Source organism: Stegostoma tigrinum, chromosome 31, assembly GCF_030684315.1.
Source record: "Stegostoma tigrinum isolate sSteTig4 chromosome 31, sSteTig4.hap1, whole genome shotgun sequence".
In the NCBI taxonomy this organism is placed as follows: domain Eukaryota; kingdom Metazoa; phylum Chordata; class Chondrichthyes; order Orectolobiformes; family Stegostomatidae; genus Stegostoma; species Stegostoma tigrinum.
Window position 1 is genome coordinate 35,449,644 of NC_081384.1, and position 14,389 is coordinate 35,464,032.

General features: G+C 46.3%; 1 protein-coding gene across 4 annotated transcripts in view; it reads left to right on the forward strand.

Annotated features, from left to right (window-relative positions):
• tlk2 (tousled-like kinase 2) overlaps nt 1-14,389 on the forward strand; it is a 161,473-nt gene that overhangs the window by 36,451 nt on the left and 110,633 nt on the right. For 2 of the 4 annotated variants that reach the window (XM_048560673.2, XM_048560671.2), the window contains exon 2: nt 7,238-7,320. The exons of 1 other annotated variant lie outside the window; for it this stretch is intronic. In XM_048560673.2, the coding sequence (XP_048416630.1) occupies nt 7,240-7,320 (81 nt within the window). In that variant the 5' untranslated portion in view covers nt 7,238-7,239. Of the gene's footprint in view, nt 1-7,234; nt 7,321-14,389 lie in introns of all 4 variants that reach the window. One more of the 4 variants, XM_048560672.2, reaches the window with a different exon arrangement.

Below are 14,389 nucleotides of genomic sequence, written 5' to 3' on the forward strand. Positions count from 1 at the left end.
TGATGCTGACCATGGGGCATTAATGCTTGTCACCTCCTAGGCTACTTTTAAAATGGTGTGACATGTCTTTCGTCCCCTGAAACTGCGATGTTGCTTATCTCTGGAAACTTCCTTGGTTTTTTTGTGTTTTTATTTTCCCCATCTGCTTTTAGATCAAGAGCTCGTTTAATGGTGACTTCTCCTCCTTCGTGTCCCTGAAAAAAATCATCCTAGGGTATGAGAGATAATGGGAACTGCAGATGCTGGAGAATCCAAGATAAAATGTGGGGCTGGATGAACACAGCAGGCCAAGCAGCATCTTGGGAGCACAAAAACTGACGCTTTAGACCTACACCCTTCATCAGGAAAAAACGGACCCTAACGAAGGGTCTAGGCCCGAAAAGTCAGCTCTTGTGCTCCTAAGATGCTGCTTGGCCTGCTGTGTTCGTCCAGCTCCACACTTTGTCATCCTAGGGTATGCACTGTTTTACATCCCTGCCCGCCACCCTGTCTCCTTCTCTGCGTGGTGGCCTGGTTGTTTATGCTACTGGACTTAACTCAGAAAATGAGTTCTAATACACCATGAAAACAAATTTAAATTAAAATCTGGAATTTAACAAAAAAACAGTTTGGTAGTGGTAAACAAGATTCCTGTCAGAATATGCTTTAAAAACCTACTGAAAACCAAAAAATGCTGGCAGTCACAGTGGGTCAGACAGCATCCAGAGAAAGCAAGCTATTGAGCCCAAATGACTTTGCTAACTAGGAGATAGCAAGAACTGCAGATGCTGGAGTCAGTCAACACACCAGGTCTGGCAGCATCAGAGGAGCAGGAGAGTCGACATTTTGGGTTGTGACCCTTCATCAGAAATTGGGGTAGGGGTGCACGAAAGGAACTCATAAATAGAGAAGAATGTTCGGGCTGGGGAAGGTAGTTGGGATGGTGATAGGTGAGTGCAGGTAGTGAGTGGTGGGGATTAGTCAGTGAGGTGTAAGAGAAGATGGACAAGTTGTGTCAGATCAAGGAAATGGGGGATGAGAGAAGGTTGATCATGGAATTGAGGCTGGGGGTCAGGAGACTTTAAAACTGGTGAATTTCATGTTTAGGCTGCAGGCTCCTGAGACAATGTGAGATGTTGCTCCTCCTGGTCACACCTTCCATTTGCTAAGCATTTTTAACTCCCCTCCTACTCCCTTGAAGACACATCTATCCTGGGCTGCCTCCAGTGCCACAATGATGCCACAAGCAAACTGGAGGAGCAACATCTCATTCCACCATGAGAGCCTACAGCCCGATGGCTTGAACATTAGAAATCCACCACCAGTTTTGAAATCTCCCTCCCCTTGGCCTCATCCCCACTCCTTGACTGACACAACCTATCTGTCTTCTCTCCCACCTATCCATCCACCCCACCCACCTCACTGAACAGTCCCAACCTGCATCCACCTATTGCCATTCCACCCACCTTTTCCACCCCAGCCCACCCATCCTTCCTCTTTATTTCCCAGCTCCCTTCCCCCTCCCCGGTTCTGAAAAAGGGTCCCAACCTGAAACATCGACTGACTTAACTGGTGCATTTAATAGAAATTGCTGGAAAAGGTCTCTCAGCATCGATGTTGAGAAATCAGTTAATACTTTAGTCAGCAATTTACTTGTAGCAGAACCCCATAGAGAGAAGGGTGATCATAACCAGATAATCAGGTTTGATGTTCCTTGGGAGGTGAACATCAGCCAGCTGCTGAATGGATTTTTTTAAAAATCCATTTAGGTTTTAGACGAATATGGGCCATATGCTGGCATGGGGACTAGATTAATTTAGAATATTTAGTCAGCACGGACGAGTTAGACCAAAGGGTATGTTTCTGTGTTCCACAACTCTGATTCTAGAACTCACTCACAGGACGAGGTGTCTCCGGCTAAGCCAGCATTTGTTGCTCACCCCTAATTGCCCACAGGTCACCCTGGAGTCAACCACGTTGCAGTGGGTCTGGAATCGTGTGTCAGCTAGATCAAGTAAGAATGGCTGCTTCCCTCCCTAAAGGACATTGGTGAAGCAGACGGCTTTTTCCACCAATTGACAATGGATTCACTGTCATCATGAGACTCTTGAACCCTCCAAATTATTTGTATTGAATTCAAATTCCACCATCTGCCGTGGATTTCAACCCAGGTTCCTGGGACCTTTTACTTGTAGTTCTGAGGAAGCGTTACTGGACCCAAGATGTGAACAGATTTCTTTCAGGCCAGACCTGCTGCGCTTTTCCAGTTAATTTTATTTTTGTCTCTGATTTACAGCATCTGCGGTTCTTTCAGGTTTTTTTAATTTGACTCATTAATATCCTCTTTTGAGAGCAGAAAACCTGTCATCTTTGTTCAGTCTGTCAACAACTGAGTCCGGTTCTCCAAGTAATTTGATTTCTGAAGTTGGCAAGTAAGCAACCTAATGACACCAAAGCACTGCAGAAGTTCACCAGGAAGGCCCACGACAAGAATCTCTGGGAGGCCCCATTGGTGTGGGTAGTGAGTATTGGTTATGTCAGTGAGGTCCACATCTAGTAAATTACGTAAGTATTAGATCAGTATCAAACTGACAATACGTATGGCAACCTTGTCTGTTACCTCAGTCATCAGTCTGCTTGTCCAAAGTTGCACCTTGGATAAACCTCAGTTTATCCTGTCAACGTCTTGATCTGAACCACTGTTTGCAATCTTGGTGCTTTGACTATTTTTGTGATGAAAACAACAAATATTAGCCTAAGCCTAAACCTGAACTTGCCACCGTATAAGAAGATGAAGAACAGGAACAAGCTTTCCAGCTGCCTGATCCTACCCTGCCAGTCTAGAAGGTTATAACTTCTGTCTCAGGCCTTAACTTCCCTTTCATACCAGTCCTCATTGCATTTCAACAAGCACCTAAAGGGCTACCTTCGTTATGGTCACCATAAAACAAATCGTTAGATTAAGAGTTGGGTGGGAAGGTGCTACCAGAATTCCTTAAGGGGCGCACCTTTTCTCAAATCTGTACTCGTGTTCTACTTGCTATTTCTCAGTAGCACTAAATCATCACTTTGCATCTCCTGGGTTGCTGCACAGTCTCTCTTGTTGTATCCGGGTTGCTTACATCAATGAATACACACTTGATTAACTTTCTCTTGGGTTTTCCTTTCCTTCCTCCTTGTTCAAACCTCAGAACTAATCGGGGTGATTGAAGGAGGGTGGAAGTGTGGGGGAAGATATGGATTAAACCTAAAACCAGTGACGTTTTTCAGTAACAAGCAACACAACATAAAAATGGATGATTTGAGTTCAGCCGCATTAGAAACTGCATAGTAACAGAAACACATGAAGGAACAGAATAATGTGATCTTGTAAAATTAGCAGTATGTGATAATCTTAACTCAAGGCCTGTATTACTGAAATTAAATACACACTGTATTGACAAATCTCTACCTTTTTTTCAGGCTATTTTCATATAAACAAACTTCATGATTAAAAATAATTTCAAACATGTACCCAACCTACTAGGTAAATGTGATAATGGGAACTGCAGATGCTGGAGAATCCAAGATAATAAAATGTGAGGCTGGTTGAACACAGCAGGCCCAGCAGCATCTCGGGAGCACAAGCTGACGTTTCGGGCCTAGACCCTTCATCAGAGAGGGGGATGGGGAGAGGGAGCTGGAATAAATAGGGAGAGAGGGGGAGGCAGACCAAATATGGAGAGAATAGAAGATAGGTGGGGAGGGGATAGGTCAGTCCAGGGAAGACGGACAAGTCAAGGAGGTGGGATGGGGTTAGTAGGTAGAGATGGAGGTGCGACTTGGGGTGGGAGGAAGGGATGGGTGAGAGGAAGAACAAGTTAGGGAGGCAGAGACAGGTTGGACTGGTTTTGGGATGCAGTGGGTGGAGGGGAAGAGCTGGGCTGGTTGTGTGGTGCAGTAGGGGGAGGGGATGAACTGGGCTGGTTTAGGGATGCGGTGGGGGAAGGGGAGATTTTGAAGCTGGTGAAGTCCACATTGATACCATTAGGCTGCAGGGTTCCCAAGCGGAATATGAGTTGCTGTTCCTGCAACCTTCGGGTGGCATTGTTGTGGCACTGCAGGAGGCCCATGATGGACATGCCGTCTAAAGAATGGGAGGGGGAGTGGAAATGGTTTGCGACTGGGAGGTGCAGTTGTTTGTTGCGAACCAAGTGGAGGTGTTCTGCAAAGCGGTCCCCAAGCCTCCGCTTGGTTTCCCCAATGTAGAGGAAGCCACGCCAGGTACAGTGGATGCAGTATACCACATTAGCAGATGTGCAGGTGAACCTCTGCTTAATGTGGAATGTCATCTTGGGGCCTGGGATAGGGGTGAGGGAGGAGGTGCGGGGGCAAGTGTAGCATTTCCTGCGGTTGCAGGGGAAGGTGCCAGGTGTGGTGGGGTTGGAGGGCAGTGTGGAGCGAACAAGGGAGTCACGGAGAGTGTGGTTCCACGCCCCCTCCCATTCTTTAGATGACATGTCCATCATGGGCCTCCTGCAGTGCCACAGTGATGCCACCCGAAGGTTGCAGGAACAGCAACTCATATTCCGCTTGGGAACCCTGCAGCCTAATGGTATCAATGTGGACTTCACCACCTTCAAAATCTCTCCTTCCCCCACCGCATCCCTAAACCAGCCCAGTTCGTCCCCCCCCCCCCCCCCCCCCCCCCCACTGCACCACACAACCAGCCCAGCTCTTCCATTCCACCCACTGCATCCCAAAACCAGTCCAACCTGTCTCTGCCTCCCTAACCGGTTCTTCCTGTCACCCATCCCTTCCTCCCACCCCAAGCCGCACCTCCATCTCCTACCTACTAACCTCATCCCACCTCCCTTGACCTGTCCGTCTTCCCTAGACTGACCTATCCCCTCCCTACCTCCCCACCTATACTCTCTCCACCTATCTTCTTTTCTCTCCATCTTTGGTCCGCCTTCCCCTCTCTCCCTATTTATTCCAGAACCCTCACCCCATCCCCCTCTCTGAATGGTCTGGGCCCGAAACGTCAGCTTTTGTGCTCCTGAGATGCTGCTGGGCCTACTAGGTAAATGGATGTAATTTGCATTGTTTGCAGTCATTTTTGCGGCAGATGTATCCTTGTGTATCTTCAAAGTTGTGTCAGATGAAACGTGGGCCTGGATCTACTTCCAGAAGAACTGAGATAAAATAGAGGCAGTAATCTACCAGAGTGCTTCATGTAAAATAGTGTGTAGACCATTTTGTACACAGCCATGAGATGAATGATGAAATCTGTTCTTAGCAATAATTGATATAAGGAATAAATATTCTGAGTCACTGCATACAAATATAAAAAAACTGTATATTGTTCAAGTACTGTATTGCTGTCAAATCATTTTTTAGCCCAATTGCTCTTTTTCAAATAGGCACATCAATTTAGCAACTAGTTCAAGACCTTTTCAGAAACTCAGCAGTACAATGCAATATCTTTGCAGTGGGGGTCAGCTAGCTCCTTAGGCTGGATAGTTGGCTTATGATGCAGATTGGTGCCAACAGCATGGGCAACAGCCTTTACTGGCTGATGGCACTGTGAAGAACATGGTTTTTTTCCTCAACTTCTACACTCGTGAAGCTTGGTAACCCTTTGGGTTTAAATCACCACCAGCTGTTCCCCTGTAATAAGGGAGCCCTATGGTGGTGCAACAGTAACTTTACCTTTTTACATCTTTGTAAAATTACACCAAGGTGTAAATCACTTATTCCTTGGCTATTGTGTTTTTTAAATATATTTTGGGAATGTTGCTATCACTGGCAAGGCCAGAATTGATTGCTCCCTCCTAAATGCCCTTGCTGGTACTGAGCAGCCACCTGCGTACTCCTGTCCATGTGATGAAAGTGAGAGGAGCTGCAAGGACTTGGATATAAGTCAAAAATGATAATATCCAAGGATTTTTGACCCAGTGGTGAAGGAACAAATATGTTTAGGGTTAGGCTTGTTTCCTGATTTAAAATGTTGGCCTTATTCAACTCAAATAATGAGGTATTCATGCTGTAGCCAAAACTTGATTCGAGTAGATGACACTACTTTTTAAAGCATTGTTAGCCTTTTGTAATTTAATCCAACTTGGAACAGGACTTTCCATCCTTTTTAATACAGATCTTGATTGTAGTAGTGAGATGCAATCAGTACCCTTTTCATTTATTAACTTTGTATGTGTAAAAATAATTGAGGTGCTTGCAAAAGAATCGTAAGTGGAAAACAATTTTATGCACCAAGTGGTTTGAATTTGGAATGTGTGGCCTGATAGTGTAATTGAACCAGATTCATTATTCCCCCTTCAGTGGAATAAATATTTGAAGGGGAGAAAATGCTGGGAAATGGAAGCAACTGGACTCCTCTTTTTTTCCTCTTTTGTACTTGAAGGAGCTAGCATATACTCAATGAATGAATGGTCTCCTCCCTGTCTATACAACTTTCTTTCTTCCTTCCAAGTAGTCTGTGCTATTGCCCTTGTGTAGTCAGATCTACTGGCTTCCGGCTCAGTGACTGATGCAGAGGGCAATATCAGGTCTATGGTAATTTTATACTTCTGTTGGCGAATGCCAGCTAATTATTGCTTAAACATCCTGTCTATGCATGAGCTGCTTGATTTCCTGGAATAAAGAACCAAAGCAAAAACAACACCAAATATCTATTGCTAAATCTGTTTTGGACTATAGGCGTTGCTGCCGTGCTGTAGTTCTGGCATTTGGATAATGTGGGAGCCCATTGTTGGCGGTAGGCTGCTACTGTTGGTTGAGTGCTGGGCCAATTTGTCAATTTAGTATGACAGCGTCACTGCTCTTCACCCAGGATATTCAAGACCATGAGTTGTTTCATTCCACTTGCTTTTTTTTGCAGAATGAAACTGTAAAACCTGTGAAGTTGCACTCGGGTAGTCAGTGATGTGCAACTATTTGATGAAGGGACATTAATTGAAGAAATGACTTCAGACATTGTTGTCCAATTTAGTTGTGAGGTTTTTGTTTTTAATCCTATTTTCTGAAATACTGTTCAAAGCTAATGAATAAAGCTTAACTTTTGGAAGTAAGGAAGTGATTAGTTAGAAAAATGGAGTTTCTGAAGAACTGAGGACATGTAAATGTGAGATATTTTGTCTCCGTGCTGAAGAGAAGAGTGCTCCAGTGTGACAACTTTACATAGGTAATTTACAATTACTTGGGGGGGATGGGGGGAGAATACTGGAATATATAATGTGTGTGAATCTTTGTTTTTCAGTAGAAATGATGGAAGAATTGCACAGTCTGGATCCACGGCGACAGGAGCTACTGGAAGCAAGGTTCACTGGGATGGGTGTCGCCAAGGTGAGAGATTTTGAAGGAATGAAGTGGTGGTAAAATATTTTATTTTTTTTGGCTTCCAAGACATACCCAAAGTCTATTAGAAAAATCATAGAATCCGTACAGTCTGGAAAGGGGCCATTTGGCACATTTAAGTCTGAGTCTGCATGGACCTTTTTTTATTTTTGGAAGAGCATTCCTTTCAGACCCTGCCCCCTACCCCATCTCCACACTTTCCCATGGCCAGCCCATCTAGTCTACACGCCCCTGGACACTCTGGTCATGCTAAATTGTCCCAATCTAGCTAATTTACACCTTTTTGGGCTGTGGAAGGAAACCACAAGGCAAAAGTGTAAACTCAGCACAGATGCTCACCTGAGGCTGGAATTGAATCTGTGGGGCAGCAGTGCTAACTACCAGCAAATAGAATGAAAATATAGTAGGCACGCAATTCTTAAACTACTGCCTTTTGCTGTTAGGTTACACAATATTCACTTAGCATTCTTCTGTGAGAGGTTGGAGGGTTTGAGCGATAGGGAGAGGCTGAATAGGCTGGGGCTATCTTTGCTGGAGCGTTGGAGACTGAGGGTCATAGATAAGGTGAATAGCCAAGGTCCCTTTTGCTAGGGTAGGGAAGCCCAAAACTAGATGGCATAGGTTTAAGGTGTGGGGGTGGGAGGGGGTGCAAAACCTAGAAGGGAACCTGAGGTAATTTCTCAAAGAAGGTGTTACCCATATCGAATATCCTGCCAGAGGAAGTGTTGGAGGCTGGTACAATAACAGCACTAAAAGGCATCTGGATGGGTATATGAATAGGAAGGGTTTACAGGGAGAGGGGCAAATGCTGGCAAGTGGAACCAGATTAATTTAGGATAACTGGTCAACATGGACAACCTTGGACCGAAGAGTCTGCTTCCATGCTGTACAACTGTCTGACCCTAAAATATAGACAGTTTATGATTTCTGCAAATCAGATGGTATGCTATGCCACAGTAAGCAATAGTTCTTTGCAAAAATTCTAGAATGCTGGCTTGTCTTATGAGTCAGCATTGGGTATTTTATCCATTTGGTCTGGGCAGCTTCCAGATTTGTTCTTTGAACTCTAAGTTAACTGAGCTCAGTTGACCTGCTCCATTTGGCCTTGGCAACTCTGAATTAGCATTGAGAAGATCAGCCAGATTTATGTTTGCGCTTGCTTTCTAGTAATCCCTGCTACAGGATGGGAGAAGAGATCATTGAAATTAACAGCAGTTAGTTAATTTTTAAAAAACACGAAGGGAATAATTTAGATTTTTATAGTGCATTTCACAACTTCAAGGCATCCGAAAGAAAAATAATACCGTTTTGCTCTGGCATATATACTCACTGTTGTAATATAAGGAAACATGTCACTAATTTGGTAACGAAACAAAAGCAGGAGACATGATTAAAGTATTACCTGGTCATGTTGACTAAGATATTTTCAAGGATATTGTGAGAACTTTGCTCTTTGAAGTAGAGCCAAGTGTTCTCTTGTGCTCACCTTGAGGGCTGATGGGACCTCTGTTTTTTAGTGCTACTAAAATATATAGGCACCTTTTTTAATGTAATGATGCGTCCCAAAATATTTCACAAATGTAATAAAATATAGCAATGAACTACATGAGGTAGAGATCGGATGGATGGTTAAAGAAGTAGGTTGATGATGCATAGGCAGGAGCATCTTGAAGGAGGAAGGTGAGGTGTGGAGGTACTGGTGTAAAGCCTATAATTTGGCCCTGGGCAGCTGAAGATACAGTCTCCAAATGACAGAACAATTATAATTGAGATTTATGCGAGAATCCAGAATTAGACTAGTGCGGCTGAGTCAGGTGGTGACCATGGAGCTGGGGAGGTAAAACCATGGAGGGAATTGAAAAGGAGGATGAAAAATTATTAAAATCGAGGTTTTGCTTGTTTGTTAGCCAATGTAAATCAATGATCACGGTAATAGAGCAATGAAGTCTCACTTGTCTTGAGGCCTGGTCAGCAGAATTTTTGGGTGGCATGCATTGCAGTAGCCAAGTCTAGAAGTTAGAAAAGCATGAATGAGGGTTTCAAGGCAGATGAGCTAAGATGGTTTTGAGTTGGTTGTGACATTGAGATCGAATGACCTGAAGAATACCAGCATATTGGTGTAATATCATTTGAATATTGCCAGGTGGATGGAGTCATTAGTTAGAGCATGGAGCTTGCAGTGGTGATTCGAAACAAAACAAGAAGGCTGCAACCTTTTCCAATAGTTGCAGGAAATTTCAGGTCATCCCATACTGGGTGTTGGATTAGCAATCTGATCATGTTGCCTCCATTGTTGCTACAAGAGTTGAGGGATAGCTAGGTGGTGCCAACATGCACAGACTAGTGTACTTCTTGAATCCTCACTGAGGGGTAGCATTTGGGTGATAAATAAGGTGCCCTTGGATGACACCAGAGAACATGATGCATGAACAGAAAGAGAAGCCAATCAAATAATAATCTAGAGATAATGGGAACTGCAGATGCTGGAGAATTCCAAGATAATAAAATGTGAGGCTAGATGAACACAGCAGGCCAAGCAGCATCTCGGGAGCACAAAAGCTGACGTTTCGGGCCTAGACCCTTCATCAGAGAGGGGGATGGGGAGAGGGAACTGGAATAGATAGGGAGAGAGGGGGAGGCGGACCGAAGATGGAGAGAGTATAGGTAGGGAGGGGATAGGTCAGTCCAGGGAAGACGGACAGGTCAAGGAGGTGGGATGAGGTTAGTAGGTAGATGGGGGTGCGGCTTGGGGTGGGAGGAAGGGATGGGTGAGAGGAAGAACCGGTTAGGGAGGTAGAGACAGGTTGGACTGGTTTTGGGATGCAGTGGGTGGGGTGGGGGAAAAGAGCTGGGCTGGTTGTGTGGTGCAGTGGGGGGAGGGGACCAACTGGGCTGGTTTAGGGATGCAGTAGGGGAAGGGGAGATTTTGAAACTGGTGAAGTCCACATTGATACCATTAGGCTGCAGGGTTCCCAGGCGGAATATGAGTTGCTGTTCCTGCAACGTTCAGGTGGCATCATTGTGGCAGTGCAGGAGGCCCATGACGGACATGTCATCTAAAGAATGGGAGGGGGAGAGGAAATGGTTTGCGACTGGGAGGTGCAGTTGTTTGTTGCGAACTGAGCGGAGGTGTTCTGCAAAGCGGTCTCCTAGCCTCCGCTTGGTTTCCCCAATGTAGAGGAAGCCACACCGGGTACAGTGGATGCAGTATACCACATTAGCAGATGTGCAGGTGAACCTCTGCTTAATGTGGAATGTCATCTTGGGGCCTGGGATTGGGGTGAGGGAGGAGGTGTGGGGACAAGTGTAGCATTTCCTGCGGTTGCAGGGGAAGGTGCCGGGTGTGGTGGGGTTGGAGGGCAGTGTGGAGCGAACAAGGGAGTCACGGAGAGAGTGGTCTCTCCGGAAAGCAGACAGGGGTGGGGATGGAAAAATGTCTTGGGTGGTGGGGTCGGATTGTAAATGGCCGAAGTGGCGGTCAGTCCTTAGGAAGGGGCTCACCTTTTGTCCCCCTACAACCACACATCAACGAATACCAGTCACGGTTGGACATAGAGCAGTTTTTCCGCCGTCTTCGCCTCCATGCCTACTTCTTCAACCGGGAACCTAACCCTCCCTCCACTGACCCCTTCACCTGCTTCCAACACAAGTGCTCCTGGACACCACCCCCAGGCCTCCTACCCTCCCTTGACCTCTTTATCTCCAACTGCCATCGAGACATTAACCGCCTCAACCTCTCCACCCCTCTCACCCACTCCAACCTCTCCCCCGCAGAACGGGCAGCCCTCCGCTCCAACCCCCACCTCACCATCAAACCCGCAGACAAGGGTGGCGCAGTGGTAGTATGGCACACTGACCTCTACATTGCCGAGGCCAGACGCCAACTCTCCGACACCACCTCCTACCGTCCCCTCAATCATGACCCCACACCCGAGCACCAAACCATCATCTCCAACACCATTCACGACCTCATCACCTCAGGGGACCTCCCACCCACAGCCTCCAACCTCATTGTTCCCCAACCCCGCACGGCCCGTTTCTATCTCCTTCCCAAAATCCACAAACCTGCCTGCCCTGGTCGACCCATCGTCTCAGCCTGCTCCTGCCCCACCGAACTCCTCTCCACCTATCTGAACTCCATTTTCTCCCCTTTGGTCCAGGAACTCCCCAGCTACGTCCGTGACACCACCCACGTCCTCCACCTCCTCCAGGACTTCCAATTCCCTGGCCCCCAACACCTCATCTTCACCGTGGACGTCCAGTCCCTATACACCTGCATTCCGCATGCAGATGGCCTCAAGGCCCTCCGCTTCTTCCTGTCCCGCGGGCCCGACCAGTCCCCCTCCACCGACACCCTCATCCGCCTAGCTGAACTCGTCCTCACCCTCAACTTCTGTTTTGACTCCTCCCACTTCCTACAGACTAAGGGGGTGGCCATGGGCACCCGCATGGGCCCCAGCTATGCCTGCCTCTTTGTAGGTTACGTGGAACAGTCCCTCTTCCGCACCTACACAGGCCCCAAACCCCACCTCTTCCTCCGGTACATTGATGACTGTATCGGCGCCGCCTCTTGCTCCCCAGAGGAGCTTGAACAGTTCATCCACTTGACCAACACCTTCCACCCAAACCTTCAGTTCACCTGGGCCATCTCCAGCACATCCCTCACCTTCCTGGACCTCTCAGGCAACCAGCTTGTAACTGATGTCTATTTCAAGCCCACCGACTCCCACAGCTACCTAGAATACACCTCCTCCCACCCAACATCCTGCAAAAATTCCATCCCCTTATTCCCAATTCTTCCGCCTCCACCGCATCTGCTCCCACGATAAGACGTTCCACTCCCGCACATCCCAGATGTCCAAGTTCTTCAAGGACCGCAACCCCCCCCCCCCCCCCATATTCCGCCTGGGAACCCTGCAGCCTAATGGTATCAATGTGGACTTCACCAGTTTCAAAAATCTCCCCTTCCCCTACTGCATCCCTAAACCAGCCCAGTTCGTCCCCCTCCCCCCACTGCACCACAACCAGCCCAGGTCTTCTCCCCCCCCCCCCCCCCCACATCCCAAAATCAGTCCAACCTGTCTCTGCCTCCCTAACCGGTTCTTCCTCTCACCCATCCCTTCCTCCCTCCCCAAGCCGCACCCCTATCTACCTATTAACCTCATCCCACCTCCTTGACCTGTCCGTCTTCCCTGGACTGACCTATCCCCTCCCTACCTCCCCACCTATACTCTCTCCACCTATCTTCTTTTCTCTCCATCTTCGGTCCGCCTCCCCCTCTCTCCCTATTTATTCCAGTTCCCTCACCCCATCCCCCTCTCTGATGAAGGGTCTAGGCCCGAAACGTCAGCTTTTGTGCTCCTGAGATGCTGCTTGGCCTGCTGTGTTCATCCAGCCTCACATTTTATTATCATCAAATAATACTCTAGCTGTGATTAAATGGGTTAAAAAAAATGGAACCAGTGTTGCTAATCAACTGAAAGATAGTTGCAAGACTGTAGAAGGGTCAAGGAAAGTTTTTAAGCTGTCATTTTTGACTTTCGTGTTTAGATTAGCTATTAATCTAAAAGGATGGTGTCATTTTGTGCAGCATGAAAAGGTGTACTGCACTGTCTGTGACAGCGTGCACTTTGTGCTCCAGTTCCTGGGGTGAGCTTAAATCTGTACTGATTCAGCAGTAAGTGGGCTACAACTGAGCCAAGGTATACCAAATTGTCACAGGATCTTTATAAATTTGAGAGTTACCTGGCACTAAACATAACTTCCACTCTAAGCGGAGATTTGCAAACGAGTTAGATATGATCTACTCATGGAAAAGAGACCAACCTATGTACTCTCTGTGCCCTTCATCTTTTTATATGCCTCTATCAAGTCCCCTCTTCACCTTTTGCTCCACCAAGGAAAACAATCCCTGCCTACCTCATCCACCCATCTTAGCTCGGCCCTTGCAGCCCAGGCAGCATCCTCGTGAATCACTACACTTCCTCTCCAATTATATCCTGTAATGTGGTAATCAGAACTGCACACAATACTCTACTTTGTGGCTAAACCAGTTTTGTACAGTTCCAGTATAACCTTGCTCTTGGCTAAGCTGTCTGAACTTCTGTACTTTCTGGGGTCCTATCATTTATAGGCAGGGCTACCTAGGTAAAAGAATTGCACTAAGTGTATTACCTCAATTTTTCAGTGAATTTCATGTGCAACTGCTGAATTCACCTTACCAGTCCATTGATGTGATCCTGAAATTTGTCCTCTGTTTACATACTACCAATTTTCATGCTGTCCACAAACTTCTTGGCCATACCCCTACATTTCAAATCCAAATCATTTGACATACACCACAAACAGGGATGGCCCAGCATAGAGACCTGTGGAACACAGTGGAAACAGACCACCAATCTCTTCTGTCACTCCCCTACTATAGCACTTGCTTTCTTGACTAGCCTGCACTGAGGGAACTATATATCAAAAACCTTGCTAAACCTAATGCAAATCAAATCCAATCAAATTGATTCTCTGCATTAACACTCTAGGTTACAATCTCAAAATTTGATCAAATTTGTCAAGTAACTTGCTGTTAACAACTCCATGCTGACCATCTCTGATTAATCCGTGCCCTTCCAAGAGCACAGGTATTCTGTCACTCGGAATTCTTTCTAATAACTACCCCAACCACTGAGATTTGACCGACCGACCGACCTACCTATAATTTCCTGCTGTATCCCTACGTCAGTATTTTACTAATGAGTCAGTGTCAGCAGTGCTCCAGCACCACCTTATGAAAGAATAAAGAAAAGACAGGTGGACCATAAGGAGAAAGAAGGATTTAGAGAGGGGTGGCATGATGGTTGAGCCAATCACCAGTGGCCAGATTTCACTGCAGGTTTAGCCATTAATGGTCATTCTCTTTTGCATAGTATCTATAATTTAGTATATCAGAACTACAGTTTGTCATGGTGAAAAATTAAAATGTTTTTGTTGAGCCCTTAATTGGATGTACTCCCTTCAAAATTCATGGAAAGAGTTTACAAGATGTCATGCCTTTTATTTTTGAAAT